At 44.0% G+C, this 23,607-nt stretch overlaps 1 protein-coding gene across 1 annotated transcript; it reads left to right on the top strand.

Moving 5' to 3' along the window:
- Positions 1 to 4,245: 4,245 nt before the first annotated feature.
- Positions 4,246 to 23,142, top strand: ogfrl1 (opioid growth factor receptor-like 1; the record flags this gene model as incomplete). Its single annotated transcript, XM_080782935.1, has 7 exons — positions 4,246 to 4,556; positions 18,581 to 18,667; positions 19,187 to 19,265; positions 19,485 to 19,563; positions 20,906 to 20,972; positions 21,187 to 21,332; positions 22,584 to 23,142. The coding sequence occupies exons 1-7, from the start codon at positions 4,368 to 4,370 to the stop codon at positions 23,140 to 23,142; spliced, it is 1,206 nt and encodes a 401-aa protein (XP_080639061.1). The 5' UTR covers positions 4,246 to 4,367.
- Between the last annotated feature and the right edge of the window lie 465 nt (positions 23,143 to 23,607).

The following is a 23,607-nucleotide window of genomic DNA, read 5'->3' as shown; positions in this document are numbered from 1 at the left end:
CATCGTTGTTTGATAGAGTTGGGATAAACTACAGTTCCCCGTACACCAACAGACACATCGTTGCCACGTCCTTTTGTCAAGATGTTGAAACGCAGCAGATCCTGTCGTTGATTGTGAAATAACAGAGTTTGACAGGAAGCAGAAGTGGAAGATAAGAAGTCACCATCATTCTTGATTTCTGCCTTGGCTTTCAATGGACAGCTGTCACAGTGCCAGGCAACAACACGTGAATCCTTTCACTCCATCTTCTTTATCTTTTCCCCTCATCTCCCTCCATTCATCCTGTCGCTCCATCGTTCCCTGGGGGACGATGAGGGGATGCTCTCTCCTCCTTGCATCACACAGCCGTCCCATCGCTCACATTTACGCTCACCGAATGCAGCTCATCACCGACTCTCCCTGTCTCTAAAGAATGCACATACGCAAGCATGCACGTGCACAACTGAGACGTGTAGGGCAACACTTTCTTGCTTGTGCACTTAACATCTAAAACATACAGGCAGTCCGGCACAATCACATGCGTACACACACACACACACGCGCGCGCGCACGCACATGCACACGCACACGCACACGCACACGCACACGCACAGACACATGCACAGAGTGACACGCACACGCACAGATACATGCACACATGCACACGCCAGTGCCAAGTGTTATGTGTAGAGAAACATTTTTCTGCTCCATTGTGGGAAGGAAATCTCTGCTGTCTGTGGGCTAGAAACCTTGCTTGTATCACTATATTTCAACGTTTCATGTTTTTTTGTAAATCAGTGCCCTACTCCATCTACAGATCTACAAGCTCACAACTTGTCACATTGGCTATTTTCACAATTTGAAAATGTCTTCGTCATACTTTTGTTTCCACCCGACATCAACGAAATGGTTGTTTCCTTGGAGTCAGCGGAGGTAATTAAATTCTTGTTGATGCTTGTGTCTGCACTGGCACACCTGACCCCCCCCCCCCCCCCAACCGGCTGGTACTGAGCAGTCTGTAGGAGGACATCAGCTAAGAAAAGGCTTGCATGGTGCTGAGATAGGGAGTCTAATTGCAATGGGCAGCTCTATACTATCTGCCTGCCTTGCATTTGTGTGTGTGTGTGTGTGTGTGTGTGTGTGTGTGTGTGTGTGTGTGTGTGTGTGTGTGTGTGTGTGTGTGTGTGTGTGTGTGTGTGTGTGTGTGCGCGTGTGCGTGTGCGCTATAGCTTTATAGTGTTTGGTTGTGAACTGTGAATTTTTTACAATATCTATCCATTAGCACTGACACTGTTATGATTAGTCCTTACTCCTTGGCCATCAAATGACGCTCATGTAATTGATACGAGATACATGCTACATTCATTATTGATAAGACCTAACTATCCTATACCTACCACCAACCTACCTACCTAACACGCACACGTGTGTGCGCGCGCGCGCACACACACACACACACACACACACACACACACACACACACACACACACACACACACACACACACACACACACACACACACACACACACACACACACACACACACAGTCACACACACACAGTCACACACACACACACAGTCACACACACAGTCACACACACACACACACACACACACACACACACACACACACACACACACGTCACACACACACACACACACACACACACACACACACACACACACACACACACACACGTCACACACACACACACACACACACACACACACACACACACACACACACACACACACACACACACACACACACACACACACAATGTGCCATCACTTCGGCATTGCAGCATAAAATGGGAAACACTGCTCCCTGGTGGAATAGTGGTATAGTGCAGTGCATGGGTATAAGATAACTTCTGTTCATATCTTCCTACCTATACCTTCATCATTGACCAATCCTTTCCAAAATCCATCCACCCATCCATAATACCTCAATCATTCAATCAATCCATTCATCCACCCATCCATCCATCCATGCATCCAATGGCAATGGCACTTGGTCTGGTGTTACTGTCCTGGCCTAATCCTTACCAGGTGTTGTACCAGGAGCCACCTCAGCTGATAAGGGCATACGTGTGGGATATCAGTGGGATCGTAGACCTGTTGGAATGGGGCTCTCCCCTTCCCCTCCAGGTTGCTTCGGTTCATGTGCTTCTCTTTCTGTTTCACATTACAACATTCATGCACATACACTTCCACACAATGATACTCACCTATATTGACTGATCCTGAGGTTATGTTCATTTAGAAATCCTTAGAGTTATTTTGGTTATACTTTCAATTTTCCCTGAGTCTCCCCTTTGTTACAAATGTGAGTAAGTTGTAACAAGCCTTGTTGGTATAAGTGGGGAGAGGATAAATGTACAAACTCGATAGACTCTATAGGATAACAGAATATTGAACAGTTACAAATTACAATAATTGCAATCTGTATTTTATTTCTGTGTATTTAACCTGTGTAAGGGAGTCCTGCTCAGGACAGGCAGCAGACTTTGTTATATGAACGAGACACATTGTTAAAAAATATATAGTTGTTATTGTAGTTGTATATAGTAGAACCACAAAGCCTCCATGACAATTATGCACTATCATGAACAAAACACAAGAGGTCATGAAACATAATATTGTATATGAATTAATTCTACGAGCGCAAATTGTACCTATGATTTTATAATGGACTCTTAAGTAGAACATGACCTGTACTCGCAAGTGCCTCTGAGACCGTATAGTGTCAACCCATTCAGTATCGGTTAGGGTTAGTTGGTGAATAATTTGCATGCTTGTCCTATTTCACTTCCCCGTATGAATTTCCCATTGTCATAATAGTATAGCCTATATGCAGAGGATGCAGATTGACAAATCAAAGTTTGGCATTTCACGGCTCCTCTAACCTCAGGGTTACCCTTGACACAGTTATTTCTGGTAAACATTTGATTATACAGTAGGCTACATGACTGATATTATTGAAAGTATTTTAACACTCATCTTTTAAGTTGTCCTTTAAGTGTATTTTCTGTGTACACATGGTGTCACTGTTCACTTTGGCAGAAATTGCGTGAGTTGAACATTTTTCAACTTGCACAAATTGAGCTGTAAGCTAGTCAAGAGTGCTGTACACAAAAGAACAGTGAGTGTATAGTGCCTCAAAGAAACTAGGATGCCATGTAATCTAACATCTGTCTAAATAACATATATCTAATTCACATGTGGTCAACAAAAACAAATCTACACAATACAAAAACATGAGAACAAGTGATATGTCTCCAATGCTAGTGGCCAGTGGGTAGCCTGCAGGGAGAGTGAAGTGCTAGGTGAGGTGGAGCCTGATGAAGAGACTCCTCCTAACTCCAGGTTAGTTGGGGCCCCGTCAGCGTTAGGAATAGGCTACTTAAATTGCTACTGTATATAGGCTGAGGTTCACTTGTTGGGACCTACGTATATATTTTTGTCATAATGCATCCCTGGAAGCAACCATGCATGCATTGCAAGGCACATTGATGTAAGAGCTAGGAGGAGGGGCACCAAGGGCAAATGGGAGACCCGAGATACCATAACTCCCCGCCCCCTCCCCCGGCCGGAATCACGTGAATGACGACTGCTCCTCTGGTCCTGATGCTGTCACTATGGATGTCACCAGTCACCGCCGGGATCCTTAAGGGGCTGTTAAACAAGAGCTGCCAACCAATTGAATACTGTGACTCCTGAGATCGCTGTCTTGCAGTTTCGTAATGTCGGTACTGGACTGGTGCCTATATTAATTTTATGGTATAGTAATAGTCACATATTTCTGATGGTAGCCTACTGGTAGGCCTACTGGTAGGCTTTTTGTGGGAAATTTCACTTAACTTTATACATAACATAAGCCTAATAGCCAAGTTTACAAAAGATTCAAATGAAAGGCCTTATTATTGCCAATTGTGAAATGCAATTTATCCCCTGCCCTCAGGATTAGTTAAGTAGGCCTATGCTTTTTGTTCCAAAGAAATACAAGGTGATGAAACCAATGCGAAGACTCAAAGTGAAGACATGAAAGGCTCAACCAGGCAGCAATCGAACAGCGACATCTTGAGTAATATATTTCGATGGGTCACCAATTCCCCTATGTTAGTTTAGTTAGCAGCGCCTACGTTTGCACCGCGTCGCGAGGCGCGTCGTCGCCTTGTCGGAAATCCCCCCCCTCCCAGCTTCTGCCATTTAAAAAGCCTAGCAGACGAACATTTCTGGTATTACTGGAACATTACAAACAGGTCCATGGCGGGGTTATAATCTAAATTATGTAGTTTAAGACGCAAATACACTGATTTCTAAAACAGAGGTCGGACGGACGGACGAGCGACGAGACAACGTTGCGCAGGCAGGGTTTTTTAAATGGGAAATCTGACGGGCGGTTGGCGCTTTAAGGAGCCCAGCACTGTGGAGGAATGCGACTCGACGTGGGGGTCGGACTCGGAGAGCGAGGAGCAGGAGGCGGCCGAAGATGACAGCGGCATCTCCGAATCTGTCAGTCCGTCCGAGACGGGTCGCTATGCCGCGGACCCAGGCGACATGTCCCCGCAGGTATACTTAATATAGGAGAAGAATGTATTTGGGGGGCATCAACTATTAACTTGACTGTCGTGAGCGTGACACACCTCCATGCCATGCCTCTCTGACGAATAGTATGGTAGTAGTAGCCACTGCCTAGTGCGGCCAGCCAGCATGGCACCTGCAGCGTGCAGCGCACATTAGGCTACTTGACAATCATACAAACAAGATAATACTGCAGATTCACTAGGCTGTTGTCCTATTGTATTGTGACCATGGACCAAACCTGTCTAATCCTACAACCATTCAGGTTTATTACTAGGCTGTCAAGCTGCAGCATGTTTTATTATTATTATTTTTTTTCTCAGGATATAAAATAAATATTTCATGAGGATCAAAGTTATTTTTAGAATGTATAGTAGGCTCACCATGAACTAACTGAAGTCAACGGTGTCTTATTTGTACAACAGAAGCCATCAGCACAAATGTGATTAAACACACATAAAGCTCTATATTTATTCCAATAAATATTATTATTCGCTTAATCTAAAAACTAGTCAATTTGAAAAGAAAAAAAAAAACACTAAGCTGAAACGAGGACAGATACAGTCATATATTAGGTCTGCATGTCTCAGAGGCCTACCAAAAGAAGTACAGTGACCCACATTTTGACCCGTAAGGATCCATTTGCACACTCTCTGAGTTAAATTGAAACTCAGGACTTGCAGTGAGATCTAGTTTCTGATGTCGTTTTTAGCGATAGGACAGCAGGGATAATACACAAAAATGAAATGTCCTCCTTTTACTGAGAACTACTGACGACCATTGACCTTAAAGCAGATTGTGTTCCATGACATGAGTGTGTCAAGGAAAACAGATAGGGGTCAGGAATAGTTATTTTTAACTAATTGGACGCAAGCCAAGCCAGAGATCAAAACAGCAGTACAACGGTTCCGGGCCACAAGGTTGTGAGTTATCGGTTATCGCCTCTACCCAGCTAACATGTCCATGTGGGCACCATATGGGGTGTATGTGTGTTTATGGGTACCAAGTGGGCATGGGCTAGAACTGGGCAATTATACTGGGTTCCAGGTAGGTTCTATGTGGGCTAAGTGGGCATGGGCTTGAACTGGGCAAATATTGTGGGTTCGATATGGGTTACAAATGGGCCAAGTGGGCATGGGTTAGAACTGGTCAACATGTATGGGTCCCTTGTGGGATATATATGGGCTAAGCGGGCATGGGTTAGAACTGGGCACGCATGTCTGTGTCCCATATGGGTTACGTATGGGCTAAGTGGGCATGGGTTAGAACTGGTCACCCATGTCTGGGTCCTATATAGGTTATGCATGGGCTAAGTGTGCATGGGTAAAAACTGGGCATCCACACCTGGGTCCCTTGTGGGTTATTCATGGACTAAGTGGGCATGGGTTAGCACTGGTCACCCATGTATGGGTCCTATATAGGTTATGTATGGGCTAAGTGGGCATGGGTTAGAACTGGTCACCAACACCTGGGCCCCTTATGGGTTTATATGGGCTAAGTGGGCATGGGTTAGCACTGGTCACCCATGTATGGGTCCTATATAGGTTATGTATGGGCTAAGTGGGCATGGGTTAGAACTGGTCACCCATGTCTGGGTCCTATATATGTTATGTATGGGCTAAGTGGGCATGGGTTAGAACTGGTCACCCATGTCTGGGTCCTATATAGGTTATGTATGGGCTAAGTGTGCATGGGTAAGAACTGGGCATCCACACCTGGGTCCCTTGTGGGTTATTCATGGACTAAGTGGGCATGGGTTAGAACAGGTCACCAACACCTGGGTCCCATATGGGTGTATATGGGCTAAGTGGGCATGGGTTAGCACTGGTCACCCATGTATGGGTCCTATATAGGTTATTTATGGGCTTAGTGGGCAAGGGTTAGAACTGGTCACCCATGTATGGGTCCCTTGTGGGATATATATGGGCTAAGTAGGCATGGGTTAGAACTGGTCATCCATATATGGGCCTCTTGTGGGATATATATGGGCTAAGTGTGCATGGGTTAGAACTGGTCACCCATTTCTGGGTCCTATATATGTTATTTATGGGGTTAGTGGGCATGGGTTAGAACTGGTCACCCATGTCTGGGTCCTATATAGGTTATGTATGGGCTAAGTGTGCATTGGTAAGAACTGGGCATCCACACCTGGATCCCTTGTGGGATATATATGGGCTAAGTGTGCGTGGGTTAGAACTGGTCACCCATGTCTGGGTCCTATATAGGTTATGTATGGGCTAAGTGTGCATTGGTAAGAACTGGGCATCCACACCTGGGTCCCTTGTGGGATATATATGGGCTAAGTGTGCGTGGGTTAGAACTGGTCACCCATGTCTGGGTCCTATATAGGTTATTTATGGGCTTAGTGGGCAAGGGTTAGAACTGGTCACCCATTTCTGGGTCCTATATATGTTATTTATGGGCTTAGTGGGCATGGGTTAGAACTGGTCACCCATGTATGGGTCCCTTGTGGGATATATATGGGCTAAGTGGGCGTGGGTTGGAACTGGTCATCCATATATGGGCGTCTTGTGGGATATATATGGGCTAAGTGTGCGTGGGTTAGAACTGGTCACCCATGTCTGGGTCCTATATAGGTTATGTATGGGCTAAGTGTGCATGGGTAAGAACTGGGCATCCACACCTGGGTCCCTTGTGGGGAAAGTGGTGAAAAAGGGCGCCAAAGTTTGTAAAAGTTTGTAAAAATGTCACCTTTGCATCCAAAAACAACATATTTCCTGTGATTTTTTCTAATGAAGGGGCATGTATTCCCACTTACTTTTTTGCCCCGATTCCAACGGTGGTGGTCTTATAAACGCCAACTTCCTGTCCCCAGCCCCCCGAAATGTTGTGGAAAAAACCGAGACCATTTTCGGACTCAGCACGACGAGCTGAAGACGCTGATATCTGTTTCCCAGCACAGGGACTTACGGTTCTCTTAATTGGCTAACCCTAGGGTTAGTTTTCAACGCGCGATAGCTCGAGAACGATACGTCCGTCAGCCAAGTAATTGACATGGGCGTGTTCAGTTTTCCGAGATCTACGCTCCGATATGTCCGCCATTGTCGTGCGACCCCCGTAGCCCGTAACCCTAACCCTAGGTAACCCTAGGGTTACCTGTCTGGAAGCCTTATAGACATAGTGAACCAAAGAGTGTGTTTATGGTTGAAATGCTAAATTTTAAATTGAGTACCAGCTAGGAGACACATATCAGGGCGTTCGTCTTATCGATAGCTACGCGTGGATGCAACTAACTTTTATTTACGACCTTTGTGGGAGGAGCTATCGCGCTTCAAAGTGTAACCCTAAGCTCCTAAAGCACACGACCGTGTGTGGCGAACCACATATCAGATTGTTCGTCCCGACAAGCTATATATCATACTAAAAGATGGGCCCGTAATATCGAACGGTTTTTGACTTATAAGCGTTAAAGAGGTTAGACAAATAACGAAACATTTACGAAACCTGGGTCCCTTATGGGTTTAAATGGGCTAAGTGGGCATGGGTTAGCACTGGTCACCCATGTATTATTAGCCCATACATAACCTATATAGGACCCAGACATGAGTGACCAGTTCTAACCCATGCCCATTTAGCCCATACATAACCTATATAGGACCCAGACATGAGTGACCAGTTCTAACCCATGCCCACTTAGCCCATACATAACCTATATAGGACCCAGACATGAGTGACCAGTTCTAACCCATGCCCATTTAGCCCATACATAACCTATATAGGACCCAGACATGAGTGACCAGTTCTAACCCATGCCCACTTAGCCCATACATAACCTATATAGGACCCAGACATGAGTGACCAGTTCTAACCCAGGCCCACTTAGCCCATACATAACCTATATAGGACCCAGACATGAGTGACCAGTTCTAACCCATGCCCACTTAGCCCATACATAACCTATATAGGACCCAGACATGAGTGACCAGTTCTAACCCATGCCCATTTAGCCCATACATAACCTATATAGGACCCAGACATGAGTGACCAGTTCTAAGTTAAAACCACATATGGTTAGGCTACCAGGTTTGAATAAATAAAAAAATCTCCCCCCCATTAAGCCTATGTACTAAAATACTTTGAAATGGCAGGTGGTTTGGCAACCCAGTAAAACACCCAGAGTGCATTGCAAGTCCCGCTTGGATGTGATTGGCTGTGTGGTCATACTATGACTGACTGTGTGACGTTGGTTGCAGTGATTGGCTCCTGAGTCAACCGGCAACTATCTCGAAGTTAGCCCGCTCTTTCTTTCTTTCACTGCCCGGCTGTCACTGACATGGAAGAAGCGCGGCTTTGTTGATCAACCGGCGCGGCTATATATAATATAGGCTACTATACACTGTACTGTATATACCAGCGTTATGGACGAGGAAAGGGGCCGTGCCCGCAAAAAGACAAAGAAGACGTCGACCAGGGCTCAGGTCAGGTCTCGCAGCAGAAGACCAGTAGACGCCGGTGCGTGTCCATGCAATGTACAGGCAGCTACTGCTACAGGACATGTAGGTAAGAGCTAGCATGCCTATTCATTTGACTATCATTATTTTTGCGATGAGTACATCTACATTTAACTTCTGTTATCTGCTGTGCATTTTGATTCAATAACTAAAATGAGTTAGCTGCTGGCATTTGGAAGTGGCTATACAGTGCTTGGGTAAGCTTAGCTAACAACAGTAGTAATGTGATGTGTCCACATGCATGTGTGTCGGTCCCGAAACACAAATGATTGATAGTACCACCAAATTATAATAATAATACCGGTAGTAAAACGTTTTTAAAACAGTGTGGTCGTTAAGCAGCTCAACCCTGAAACACAGCACATAAGATGAACTGATATATTTACATATCAGTTAATCTATATCTATATATTTACAGGTATGTTTCCAGTGCCCAGCCAGCACGCCAACATGGGTCCCATGTGGTTTAGAGGTGGGCTCACCTGGCTCCTATGTGGGAGCCAGGTGGGATAACCATATGGTTCTCAAAGTGGGGTCCTACTGTATTGAGGGAGTTCCAGGGGGTCCCCAGCTAAATGATTGATAGTACAGGAACCAAATAGACCCTTATAAGGTCTGTAACTGTCTGAGAGTGTAACACATGGAACCAAATGGACCCTGACAGGTCTTTAACTCTGAGTGTACAAATCTGTACACTCAGAGGGGTGGTACAGAGTAGGGCTGACCTTCGATCACGGTTTTGGAGATCGACGCTTCGACAAAAAAATTGATTTGATTGATCATAAAGTCAATGTGACTGTGAGTGTGCGTATACGCAGGCATGGGAAAAAGCAATGCGATTTCATATAGTTAAGTTACCTCATAGTTATGCTGCATGCGCTGTTGGTCGATGAAGAATTATAATCCAAGGTTTGTCAATCATATTATGGTTTGTGGTTGAAAGTAAACCATAATAAGTCAACTTTAAGAAGAGATCTGCAGTTATTCTGCTGCAGACAGTGCAGAGTGAGAGCAGCGCCGCTCTGCTAATTGATCTGACTGGCATTACAGTAATTAGTTATTTGCCAGCACCTGCTCCAATATAGGCCTAAATCAAATCAAACTTTATTTATATAGCACATTTAAAACAATAGAAGCTGACCAAAGTGCTGTAGGCCTACATCATTTTGCATTTATCGAACGAACGTCGATTAATCAATGTTTTTGTTTTTATGTGTTTGGTTCATTCTTCTCTTCTCTTTGTCTATTTGTTTAAGTACATTGGAAATGAAGATGTCCAGTGATCCAGTCCACAAATTACTAGCTGTGTTCTGTGTCCATGTCTGGACATAACAAGAAGTTCCAAAACCTGTTTCTTTTTCATGGTGCATAAGGTAAAATTTAGTTTTTAAAATGTACATTTCTACATGAGACCACATTCTACAAAATGTCTTAAGTCCTGCCAGTTTTTTGAAAACCCTATCAGTGGTGCTTGAATGTTTTCATGTCCCTCTGGACCCCAAGCTGAAAATATTTTGTTTCAGCGACCGACCAGAAGCAAATATTTGAGTTAAAATCGTGAATATATATTCAAAGACTTACATTTTCTTCCAAAAATAGCAAATCTATAAGCTTGCATATCTGCTATTTTTCATTAGCTAAAGTATGTAGAGAAAAGTCCTTGCGCACACCTACAAGGACACCTACAAGGACAGAGCTGGCAAAAAAATGCAAATAATGAGAGGAAAGATGTCCCGCACACTGTATTCATTTATAGAGCCGCAGTTTATTTCAGCTTTAGACTGAAACGTTGTCACTCAGCTTTCCTCTCATTAGCTAAAGTATAAAATAATTGTTAATGTGGTTAAACACTAAAGTGACGGATCTTAATGGATTAACCCATTTTGGTCTGAGGCCGATTAAAAAAAATCCTTGTAAATCCTGACCCAAGTTTTGTGAAAAACTTCAAATATTTATATAGGGGCATCATTTTTTTTTTGATTTTTTGAATACTGTAGGGGAGAGCCGCCTTGGATGTAACGCGTCACGGTTGTAACATGGACGTTATCTCTTGATTGGTCAACGCCACCATGACGCCATCGCGTCAGTATGTGTACAGCAACGTACTCTACGTGCCCAGGAAGTTTGAAGTGTTTACCTTCATCCTGCGGGGAGCTATTGGCGAAAAACTGACTTTTTTCAAAATGCGTATAATTTTACACCTGGAGTATTTGTGTGCTACAAGTTTTTTCTTTGGTGTTGGTGAATAAAAATCCACATGGATGTCTTCATGCTTATGTTCTTCATTAGTTTGCATCGTGTTTAGACGGAATTCACGTTCATTCTGGTCTGTAAGCAACGGCAAAGAAAACTTCGGAGGGAGAGTCAATTGTAACATGTGTTACAAATGGTCCGCTTCCATTCAATGCCATTATAAGTAATATTTACATATTTGACATATTGGCCAATATTATATGTTCTAAAATTGTATTGTATTGTGTAGTGTATTCTAAAATTAGTTTAGGGTTGTATAACATTGTACAACTCAATCAATCAAACGTTTGTTTAATCAATGTATAATATATACAAACGGATCTCAGAGTAAAAAAATGAAACGTGCAAAATGTTACATCCGTGGCGGCTCTCCCCTACATATAGTGTAGAGAAACACAAAAGGGGTTCCTGACCAGAAGGGTAGCGTTACAAAAAGGGGTTCCCGCCTAGAATGAGTTAATGATGTAATTTTGCAAAACATTTGATGTACACTAGTAAAAGCATGCCACAGCATACAGCTGCTATGTAACTGGTGGAATAGGGAGTGCGACAGATCTGTAAATAGGCCACCGTTAGCGTTTCACATAGTTTTTTAATATTGTCATCATAAACCCAACTTGTTACTTTTGACAAGTTTCCCACCAGTAGCTTTTAAGCTTTTACAAGTGTGTAAGTAAGTAGGCAATGAGAGGCTATATGATAGGCGTATGATAGCCCTATGCTATTCAAAGGTTCGGCATAATATTGCTTTAACTTTAATGTCTCTTTCCCCTGTTTTTGTGATCTTTCTTTTTAAGACACATGCGTCAGAAGCAGAGACTCCATCTGATGTACAGACTGATGTTGAAACGACCGAGGAGGTAACAATGGCTGTTTTAGGGCAGTGGTTCTAATAATATTTTGTGGCAATATAGGGCCGTGGGGGTCATCGCACCCCACTTTGAGAACCCCTGCATTAGAATATGGACCACCATAATTATCTGAGAGTGTACAGTTATGGTGGTCAAACAAAATGGATTTGGTTCTCGGAGTTGCAGCAACATTAGGGTCCATTCGGATCGCAACTATCCATAATTTATGTAGAGACCCCTGGAATCCCCTCAAGGACCCCTGGGGATCCCCAGACCCCACTTTAAAAACCACTGTGTTGGGGTGTTTGCCAAGTACATTGGCACACAACCTGGAATTTCCCTTCTATTATTAGACGCATAAGTCCCACCTCGATCTGAGCAAGGAAGTGAGGATTAAATGTGAGTCTGCATGAATCAAGTAGGTTGGACTGACAGGCTGCCACATTCCAATTCTGCACACTCCTGCTCGCTCACTCCTCCACATGTCATGTGATGTGATGCTGTATTTCTCCTGAGCTGTTTGACATTGTGGCCCACACCATGCTACTGCTTAAAGTTAGTTTTTTATGTTTGCTAAAATGTACGTTTTCTTTATTGAATGTACTGTAGGCCATCGCAAAGACATGTGACCTACACCTCCCTGTGGAATGAACAGCGTTGGACTGACTACTGTGTCCCAGAGAGACAACTGTGTCCGCCACTTTAGTATGACCAGCAGCCCCAGTGTGTGTCCTGGAGGTTCTCATGCAAGTATGTAAACTATGGAATTAGATTTATTTCATTTAAAAAAAACATAAACATACTGAGAATTTGACATCTTGAAATGTAAAATTATGTGTAGGAACCCTGGGTCACAGTGGAATTGCTGCCCAACTGAAACTCTGATCAGCTGCTGGAACCCTGAATGTGAGCAACTGAATGTGGGACACAGAGCCGCCCTACTGGAACCAGTTGTAAGTTGAAATATATTCACTTCAAAATGTAGTTTCGAATCACAATCACATGCATAGTCGATAGAATCTGGCCCTTTGATTGCATGCACATAATGGTTGCTCCACTGTAAATTTATCTTGAACTTTCCTCTTGTCATTCTAACTTGAAATGGTGTTTGGCAAAACATTTGATGTTTGATGTACACAAGTAGAAGCATGCCACAGTATTACAGCTGTAGCTGCTGAAAAGGGATCACAATTCTGAACAGAGGCCACCGAAAACAAATTTGCCACCATGTATTTCACATAGAAAACAAATTTGCCACCATAGCTCAAGACATTTAAAATTACAGTTTTTTGGTTTGTTTTTAATTTTCTGTTCAGAAAATAATCCTCAATATGCAGCAAAAATATCTTTACAGATCATAGCTATTATTGATGTATAATTAATCATGTAATTTATTGTAGCACTTGGCCGTGTGATTAGATTGTAGTACAACTTTCATGATAAATTCTTAAGCGTTATTCAGTCTGATTTATTGGTGGTGAGGTGACCCCGCAACTACAACATGACGTCACAGAGCCGCAGTGAAGAGCCCTTCTTGCTGTTTTTACTCACCACCGCTCTGCGTTATTACAGCTCCGGTGGTCACCTCACCACTGAAAATCCAGACTATGAATAGGCCTTTAATAAGATGGTTGTGGTGGCCAATCCATTAGTCCCTAATCACACTCTATTATATATATATTTTTTAAATATACACATGTCTCATGATGTTTCATAATGTAAGAATCAAGCTAGCATTACTAAGTCAGCTTCTTGTTATTTATTTTTAGGGACACTAAAGAAGAACACAGTGGCAGTCACACAGGACATTCAGCAGAAGGAGGGAGAGGGAGCACTTGAGAACACATAGGACAATGGGGCACAGCCCCAATAGAAAAAACACCATCTGACACAGTCTTGGTAACACACACACCAACACACGCACGCAAACAACTACCTCCTCATAAGAACCCTCTTATTTTAGTTCAAGTTGAGAGTTCAAGTTTAATCTGTCTCTTTCTCCAGTTGGCTTTTTTGTGTTCAATTTTAAATGATCGTCAAGTCGTGATTGTGTCAGGTTCCTCTTACTTTTTGTGTTCCGAATATTTAAGTTCCTCATGTAGTTTGCCAATTTATACACTATTCTAAAATTATTGTTTACAATAGTTATGGGGAGTTTCATTTCAAACATGTTTGGGCTCAATGTAACGCCTACACAGGCTTCTGTGAACGCCCCATACAGTTTAAATTGCTTTCACTCACTCATCCCATGGCCTAGGGGGTTGTACAGGTGTCATGGTGGATGCTTGGGCACTCTCCAGTGCTTTTCGATCTTCTGTTGTGCATATCAGGGTTTTAAAGCTGCAGCCAGTCCACTCCTTGATGTTGTCCACTCAGGACTTAATCTGTCTGTCTGCCTCTTCTCCACTTTCCCTCCACTGTCCCCTGTACTATTGTCTTTGACAGGGAGGGTATGTCTTGTGACATGACCATGAGAGTAGAGGCTCCTGTTCTCCAGCATGGGTGGTAGCTAAACTGTCTTAACATAATCATTTGACTGGTCTTCTTATACGATATATGTAGCATTCTTCTGTCACACTTGCTTTAAAATGACTGTATCCTGTGCTCGGTGTCCGCTGTAAGTGTCCAGCTTTCAGAGCCAATGGAATAGGGTGGAGATTACAAGTGACTTGTAATCTCAGCTTCACTGAGAAGCTGATTTATTATTTGTTATGTTTCCAAATACTGTATAGTCTAGTCATAGCTGATGTTGCTATCCCAATTATTGCTTTTATCTTTTGTGGAGCTGCCATCTTCACTCACAAAGGACCCAAGCCCTTTACTTCCTTCAGGCAAGTGGCCTGTTCCTTGGTGATATATGTACTGTATGGCTGTGGCTGGTGACCAGGTTATTACTTTTCTCTTCATCTCCATGCCATAAGTTTGATGTCATTGGAGATGGTAGGGTCTTCCTCTGATGGATATGGTGGTGTTATATTCTATGAGTGCTTCCGCCATGATGTTGTTTATAAGAACTGCACTGCTTGGGTATAGTGCTTGGATTACCTGTTGTGGTACAGGTTGTGCTGGTGCTAAAGGTGCTTCTCAATCAGTATTCTGACTTTGAATATCTCCTTTTTCAAGATCCTTCTCGGTTAGTAGAGTCATGCTTGTCTTCTATTATTGTGGCTGTATGTTGTTGTGTCCTCCTCAGTTTATTTTGTGTTTTCTAGGCTGCTTTATTGTTGCCCTGTCTTCTCCCTGCATCTATGCTTCCACACGTGGATTATGTGATCCACTTAACTGCCTCCCGGTAGATCTAGGATGTTATCAGTGGCCCATGGTTTGTTTTTCTTCCAGTCCTGCCCTAGTACTTCAGTTGGGGTTTCTATAAGTGCTTCCTCCATATTGTCTGTCAATGTATCTATGTCTTGCAGTAGGTTAAGTGTTGTTTTCAATTAATCTAACATGATTAAAATGGATTTTAACGTTACCATAGGTTTACATAGGAAGGAGGCGTGTCTGATAATATGAATATCAAATATTTAAATACTGAATCAAGCAACTTAACTGGGTGCTCACAAGTTAGTGAACGTGCCTGGGGACCCAGAGCCCCTGGTTGTCCCTGGCACGATGCTAGGCCAGCGATGTGTCAAAGTGTCCCTGAGCAAAATTCGTAACCCCTAATTGCTGCCTGAGCGCCAGCTCCCAGAGATAATGGCTGCTCCTTACTCCTAGTTGTTAAAGGATGGGTACAGTGACAAAAAACACCACAATGCTAGAATGACCCCAAACATGTTTGAGAGTTAAATATCCTTTAATTTAACCCTATCTTCACTTGATGGTTCAAGTTCTTGAAAATGATCAACATTGCCCAATAAGCTTGCAATAGTGTTTTATTTATTTATTTTGAGGGGTGCTAGCCCGTCCTATGCCCAGGTTTGTGTGTTCCACATAACTATTATTTGATTGGCGTAGCAATGTGTGTACCCCATTGCGACAATTTGATTGGCTGAACAATGTGTACGATGATTTGATTGGCTGAGCACGGAATGTGATGTATGATATGATCGCCCATCACTTCACACAAGTGTTATTTACACAATTTGTGAATAATTTGTTTTTCATATGTTTCATTTATGACAGTTATGTTAAAACATTAACAGAAAATTGGTCTGAAAGAACAAAGCTTGTCTTTATATTGCAACCAATAGATTCCATGTGACCATGTTTTCAATAAACTTTGTCAAAAGATATATTCTCTGATATAGCTTTTTCACTCTGGTAAAATTTAAATTGGCTAAACCTTAGGCACTTTTTACATCTTGTGTCAATGTGTTTGCAGTTGTTAAACAGGGTTCATGTCAATATACTGCTAAATTCTTCCATTTAAATCCCTTCAGGACCAACTTGAAACCCATTTTGGCAAAGTTCCCGGGTGTTACCCACTTGTGCTGCTGGAAGTGGGATCTACATCGGTCTCAAAGTGCCCAGTTGGACTCCACTAAAGGCCCATTCAGATCCCACTTCAAGCCTATATAGGTAAACACAGGTGAGGCCTACATGGGTTTGAGATACAATTGCCAATTTGGACCCCACCTAAAACCCACAGCTGGGCCCTGAGTGTATACTGGGTGAAAACCCACTTGGAGCCCTTAATGGGCAGATACAAGTCTGGCCTACATGGGTCGCATTTAATTCGCCCAGCTGGAACCCACATTCAGATCCCGGTTCAAACCCATATAGGCAAACACAGGTGACGCACACATGGTTCTGACATCAAATGGCCCATTTGGACACCACCTAAGACCCAGCTAGAAACCCACGTAAGCCCATATGGGCTAACACAGGTGGGTGCTTTGTGAAAAGTGGGTGCACGGCCCACTTGGAGCCCTTAATGGGCGGACACAAGTCTGGCCTACATGGGTCGCATATAATTCGCCCAGCTGGAACCCACTTAAGGCCCATTCAGTTCCCGGTTCAAACCCATATAGGCAAACACAGGTGGCGCACACATGGTTCTGACATCAAATGGCCCATTTGGATACCACCTAAGACCCAGTTAGAAACCCACGTAAGCCCATATGGGCTAACACAGATGGGTGCTTTGTGAAAAGTGGGTGCACGGCCCACTTGGAGCCCTTAATGGGCGGACACAAGTGTGGCCTACATGGGTCAAATATAATTCACCCAGCTGGTACCCACTTAAGGCCCAGTCAGATCCCAGTTCAAACCCATATAGGCAAACACAGGTGGCGCACACATGGTTCTGACATCAAATGGCCCATTTGGATACCACCTAAGACCCAGTTAGAAACCCACGTAAGCCCATATGGGCTAACACAGGTGGGTGCTTTGTGAAAAGTGGGTGCACGGCCCACTTGGAGCCCTTAATGGGCAGACACAAGTGTGGCCTACATGGGTAAAATATAATTCACCCTGCTGGTACCCACTTAAGGCCCAGTCAGATCCCAGTTCAAACCCATATAGGCAAACACAGGTGGCGCACACATGGTTCTGACATCAAATGGCCCATTTGGATATGACCTAAGACCCAGTTAGAAACCCACGTAAGCCCATATGGGCTAACACAGGTGGGTGCTGTGCAAAAAGTGGGTGCACGGCCCAGGTAAAACCCATAGCCCATAGCCCATATCAAAACCCAAGTGGGGCCTATATGGACATGTTAGCTGGGTACTCTTCTCCACAAGCACATGGACCATTTTGTGTACCACGATGAGTAGGGCCGGATGTACCATATGGGCACTTTGGGGACGTGCCCAAGGGCCCTTGGGCATCAAGGGTCTCTCAAAAAATGCTCCCCCACTATCGAATGAAATTAATGGTGTGATTGGTGTCTAAAACAAATGACAATAATTAGTGTTTTATTGTTGAAAAATAATGTGTTTGTTACTGCCTATGGCTGTCACTCTGGGGCAGGGTAGGCGACCTGGAATAGGCGTGTGCGCGCTTCGCATGGCTTCGCATGCGCATGTGCATGTGCATGTGCAGGGGGGTCCTCAGAGGTGCTAATCCTGCCCTGATGATGAGATACAAGTGCTGTGACACACCTGCATCACATTATGTGTGTGCACTAAATACGCACTTACAGTAATAGCACACTACGTGTGAGATCTTTTTATGTGAAGCAACTTTCTAGCATTGTCAAGTGCTTTTGTGATGAATTTGGAATGTACTGTAGCACTGTGTCCAAGACAAATTGTCCCTCAGGGATTTGGGACATTAAAGTAGGCCCTTGAAGATTTCATAGTCTGTAGGTTTTAACTGTTGGCATCTGATATTTTGGGAGGGCCCAAGTTGCTGCTAGTGTGATTGTCCGACAAAATAGAAACATTGTACAAATAACAGCAGATCTTCTGCTCAGTGTTATCGATTTGTAAGAGTGTGTCATTGTATCTCAATACATGTTCTCTCTCTCTCTCTGTCTCTCTCTCAGCTGACAGACTCACCCGAGTCTGCTCCTAAAATGAAGAGAAGTTTCTATGCTGCCAGAGATCTCTACAAATACCGTCACAGCTACCCGGTACGCACGCACACACACACACACACACACACACACACACACACAAACACACACACACACACACACAAATCAGAATCAGAACTTACTTTATTGTTACATCACAGGTTTACAGGTGTAAAGACGTGGCTGAAAATACTTTTGTGCAAACACCATCATTTATAGTTTTCAGGAAAAGGGGAGAGGGAGAGCGAGGATGAAACAAACATACAGTAGGAAAGATGCAATCTAAAAAAAATAGCAGCAGTTGCAGTACATGAGGTGCAAAAAGAACTTCGCATCTGGAGGTCCAGATAGGAAGGTAGTCAAACTGATAAACATTGACTACAACTGTACCCCAACTCCTAACCCCAATCATACCACTCACCACTACATGTCTAACCGTTGGGTGTGTGTGTGTGTGTGTGTGTGTGTGTGTGTGTGTGTGTGTGTGTGTGTGTGTGTGTGTGTGTGTGTGTGTGTGTGTGTGTGTGTGTGTGTGTGTGTGTGTGTGTGTGTGTGTGTGTGTGTGTGTGTGTCTAGAACTACAAAGCATCCCATCATCCCAATGAGTATCGTAACCTACGATTTTACCTGAACAAAATCCCTCTAGTGCCAGATGGTAAGAGCACGCACGCGCACAGTCACACACACACACACACACACACACACACACACACACACACACACACACACACACACACACACACACGACTTCAAGGAAAATAAAAATACATTTTTTACAGAATAGACTAGAGGACTAGCCGAAGCTTACGTTCACTGCACCAGAGGTGAGAAGAAACACTGCACTGGTGCAGACTAACATTGTGTCTTTTCTTAGGTATCTATGTAGAGGAGATTTTGACCAAGTGGAGAGGAGACTATGACAAACTGGAGCACAATCATACCTACATACAGTGGTAAGACATCTCTAATATTCCTCTCTCCCTCTCTGTCTCATTTGATTCCTCCTGCCCTGTCTGTCCATCTGTGTACAGTACATGCATGCACACTTACATTGATCTGTTTTCCAAAGTCAGTGTAAGTGGAATTGTTAAACATGATCTCTCTCTTTCTCTCTCTCTCTCTCTCTCTCTCTCTCTCTCTCTCTCTCTCTCTCTCTCTCTCTCTCTCTCTCTCTTCAATTTAGACACTCTTATCTAGAGTGACTTGCAAGTGTCAGATCAGTGTAAGCTGATTAAGCAATAAGCATGAACTCTAGTACACAAACAACAAGTTAAATAATCATATAAGTAGAGTGCAAAGAAAGGATTTACTGGCTCTCACACACTAGGAGTCCAGGTAAACAATGAATCTAGCCTCTGTCTAAATTACATGGTATCTAAATAACATTAATTTGTTGTCAAGAAAAACTAATGTAAGTTACAAAAACATGAGAACAAGTGACTATATCAGTCAGTCAGTCAGTCAGTCAGTCAGTCAGTCAGTCAGTCATATTCCAAAACTAGGGATGCACTGATATTGAAATGTTGGCTCATATCCCAACATAAACAGCTTCAATGTAGTATTTTTAAATGTTCCAACTATTGAGTCTTTCGAAAGCTTCCCCAGAAAACACTGATATAATTTGCAGCCTTCATCATCACAAAAGGCCTTTTCAGGGACTGCTAAATATGAATTTACCAATACCGATTAATTAGTTTAAGGCCAATATCGGCCGATACCGATGTGTTTGCCGATTAATCTCCCATCACTAGTGTAGCATAAAGAAATTACACAGCATGTCAGATGTATTATCTGAACGTAAGCGTAGCTCAAATTGCGATGAGCACCAACTATGTTGGCCGCTTATTGAGACATGTCCTCAGTAGAACAACGTATGGAGGGATCGAGAATTTGCTTTGTCACAGTGACCTATATTATAACAGCTCGGATCTATCTGTCTGTCTGTTCACTCTTCACTCTTACAGTTATTTTCAATATATAGAGGGTATGCGCATGCATGAAGTGAATGGCAAATCGAGTGGCAAAGTGACAGGCAAAGTGAGTTTAACATTGTTTAATCGTTTAATGCAATTAGATATGGCTTTTCTGTTTGGATGCATGGGCTGTCAAGGCCAGAAAGTAGTTTTCAGCCACTCCGTAGGCATTCCTGCATAACTTACTGGTTTGATGATTATGTCACGCGCATACCCTCTATTTGCGTCATGGCATTTAGGTGTGTGTGTGTGTGTGTGTGTGTGTGTGTGTGTGTGTGTGTGTGTGTGTGTGCGCGCGCACGCTCGTGTGATATGCATGCAGGCTTTTCCCATTAAGGGAACAAGGGCTCAACTTCTATGCTCAAGAACTGACTCAGGATGAGATCAAAGTAAGATATACACGCGCACGCACGCACGCGCACACACACACACACACACACACACACACACACACACACACACACACACACACACACACACACACACACACACACACACACACACACACACACACACACACACATACACACACATACACGCACACACTAGTGACTGTGTATCTCATTGTGGAATCGTGATTGTTTTTATGTTCTGTTCCATCAGGAATTCCAAAGCACTCGGGAAGCCAAGCGTAGATTCCTAGCCGCCTACTCACTCATGCTGGACTTCTACGGCATAAAGCTCTTGGATAAAAGTGGGAATGTCGCCCGTGCTTCCAACTGGCAGGAACGCTTTCAGCACCTCAATGAGTAAGTGGTGCACTCGCATCTACACACTAGAGCTCTTCATGCAGGAGAGTTGCCAGTTGTTTTAACCTCCTTACATTAATTTGCTTTGAGCTTTGCTTTGAACTCGTTGAGATCAACACTGTTGTCGGGATCCATGATATGTAGAATTGCACGCCGGTGTTTTCAAATGAGCCTGTCCTGGCTTGCCTTGCATGGTACGGTACGTATGCACATTGCGTAGCTCTCGTGCTGCTGATCCTAAACGAGCATAATCATCACACAAGTAACAAAGCCATTCATGTCGCTGCTTCACAAACCTGATCCTAGGTCAGCCTAAACTATCACACAAGTTAAACAGCACTATCACACACAGTCACACACACACACACACACACACACACACTAACACGCACGCACGCACGCACGCACGCACGCACACACGCACGCACGCACGCACGCACGCACACGCACACACACACACACACACACACACACACACACACACACACACACACATACACGGGGGGGGGGTGCCTGTGAAGAGCTCTAGTACACACACCCATACACAAGGACACATGTGCTTTGTTTTAGTTTTATTATTTCTATCTTGTGCACCATTTGTTAAAGGTGTGCCCTTGAGCAAGTCACTTATTCCCCCCGAGATTTAATAATTGTCGCGTGTATGGCCGGCCAGATCCAAACCTTTCCTCTGAAAAACAGGATTCCAGTTATTTTTCTTCTTTCATTCAATGAGGGGCTCTTTGAAACCTTGGTCATCAGGTAATGCAAGTTGAGCTGAGAATGGCTCTCTCTTCTAACACTAGAGTCCCGTTATGATTACAATATCTTCTGAGGCCAGACACTTATTATTACTCTTATTATTACTCTTATAATGACCAAAAGCAAAAACAGAGACCAAAAACCTCACCGAGACTATCGTTACAACTTGTCCATTGTAGTTTCTATGCTGCTGTCAGAAAAGGGCTGTCGTCTGTCACCTGAAAGTCACATTTCTATAGTAGCATAAAGATCCAAACAGGAACTATTCTTTAACTGGATTTCCCTGCTGGTACATTGTGGCCCCCAGACAGACAGACAGTGTCGACAATCGTTTTTATTTTGAATAGAGTGTACCAAAGACCCCCCCCCCCAATGACCCACTTTGAGAACCATCTCGGTTTTAGGCTACTTTTAGTGAATCACAATACCTGGTGAAGCACAAAGACGTCCCGTTACTCCTCGACTCATCTCTCCCCCTCTCTGTCTCCCCAGGTCACAGCACAACTACCTACGGATCACACGGATCCTCAAGTCTCTGGGAGAGCTGGGCTATGAGGCCTTCAAGGCCCCGCTGGTCCGCCTGCTCCTGGAGGAGTCCCTGTGCCACTCTACGCTGCCCAACATGCAGCACAGTGCCCTGGAGTACTACGTCTATACCATCCGCCTGCCCGCCAGCCGTAGGCGACTGCTCCGCTTTTCCCGCCAGCACTATCGCCCTGCCCATGCCTTCCTCTGGGGACCTCCGGCCAAGAGACGTGGTGCGGGTGGTAATGGCGGAGGGTCAGGTGGCAGCGTCGGTGCTGGTAGCAGTGGCATCAGGGCCCCGGCCCCGACCCCGGAGCAACAGCGAAAGGTGGAAGCGGTGACGGGGGCCACGGCTTCCTCTCGCGGTGGTGTGACGAGATCACCGATCCAGGACTTAGTGGCGGCCAGGGCAGAGGGAACCGAATGCGTATCACTGGGATCCAACATCACCGGATTGGAAGGGGCGCTGATCACAGTGGGAGCGAGGGAGGGGAGGAACGAGTACCAGGATATGGTTCATTTGTAGTGCAGCTGGAGTAGACGGCTGCACTACCTCGTGGTAGGGCTGCGGGGCTCAAGCTAGCCTGGCACCAATCTACTGCAAACATTCGGTGGTTCTCAATTGGTGGACCCCGAGTGAGTTGTGAGAAATCTTGTCAGGTTTACTGACTTTGACAGTGTGAGTGGGTTGCAAATTCATGGCTGCGATGCAAAACCAGTTGAGTAGCACTGAGGTAAATACTAGAAATTGTTGTTGTTCATTGGCTTTGTTGGGAAAAGCTTTGTTTATACAGTACATACTATTACGCTTATCTATTGTGGTTTAAGTCGGCAGCACTTTGGAACAGACTGGAGCAAGCACAGTTAACTTTGTACAGTCTCACTGTTGTGCAAACTTCTTCTTATTCTTCTTGATTATTTTTTATTATTAAATCTACATGGGAGAAATAAATTGAGTGAAAGGATTGAAAGAATTGACAAGGTAGGGAGA

This window comes from Protomyctophum bolini, assembly GCF_963924005.1.
Source record: "Protomyctophum bolini genome assembly, chromosome: 14".
Taxonomy (NCBI): domain Eukaryota; kingdom Metazoa; phylum Chordata; class Actinopteri; order Myctophiformes; family Myctophidae; genus Protomyctophum; species Protomyctophum bolini.
Note: the sequence above shows the minus strand (reverse complement) of the source record. Positions and strands in the feature narration are given on the sequence as shown.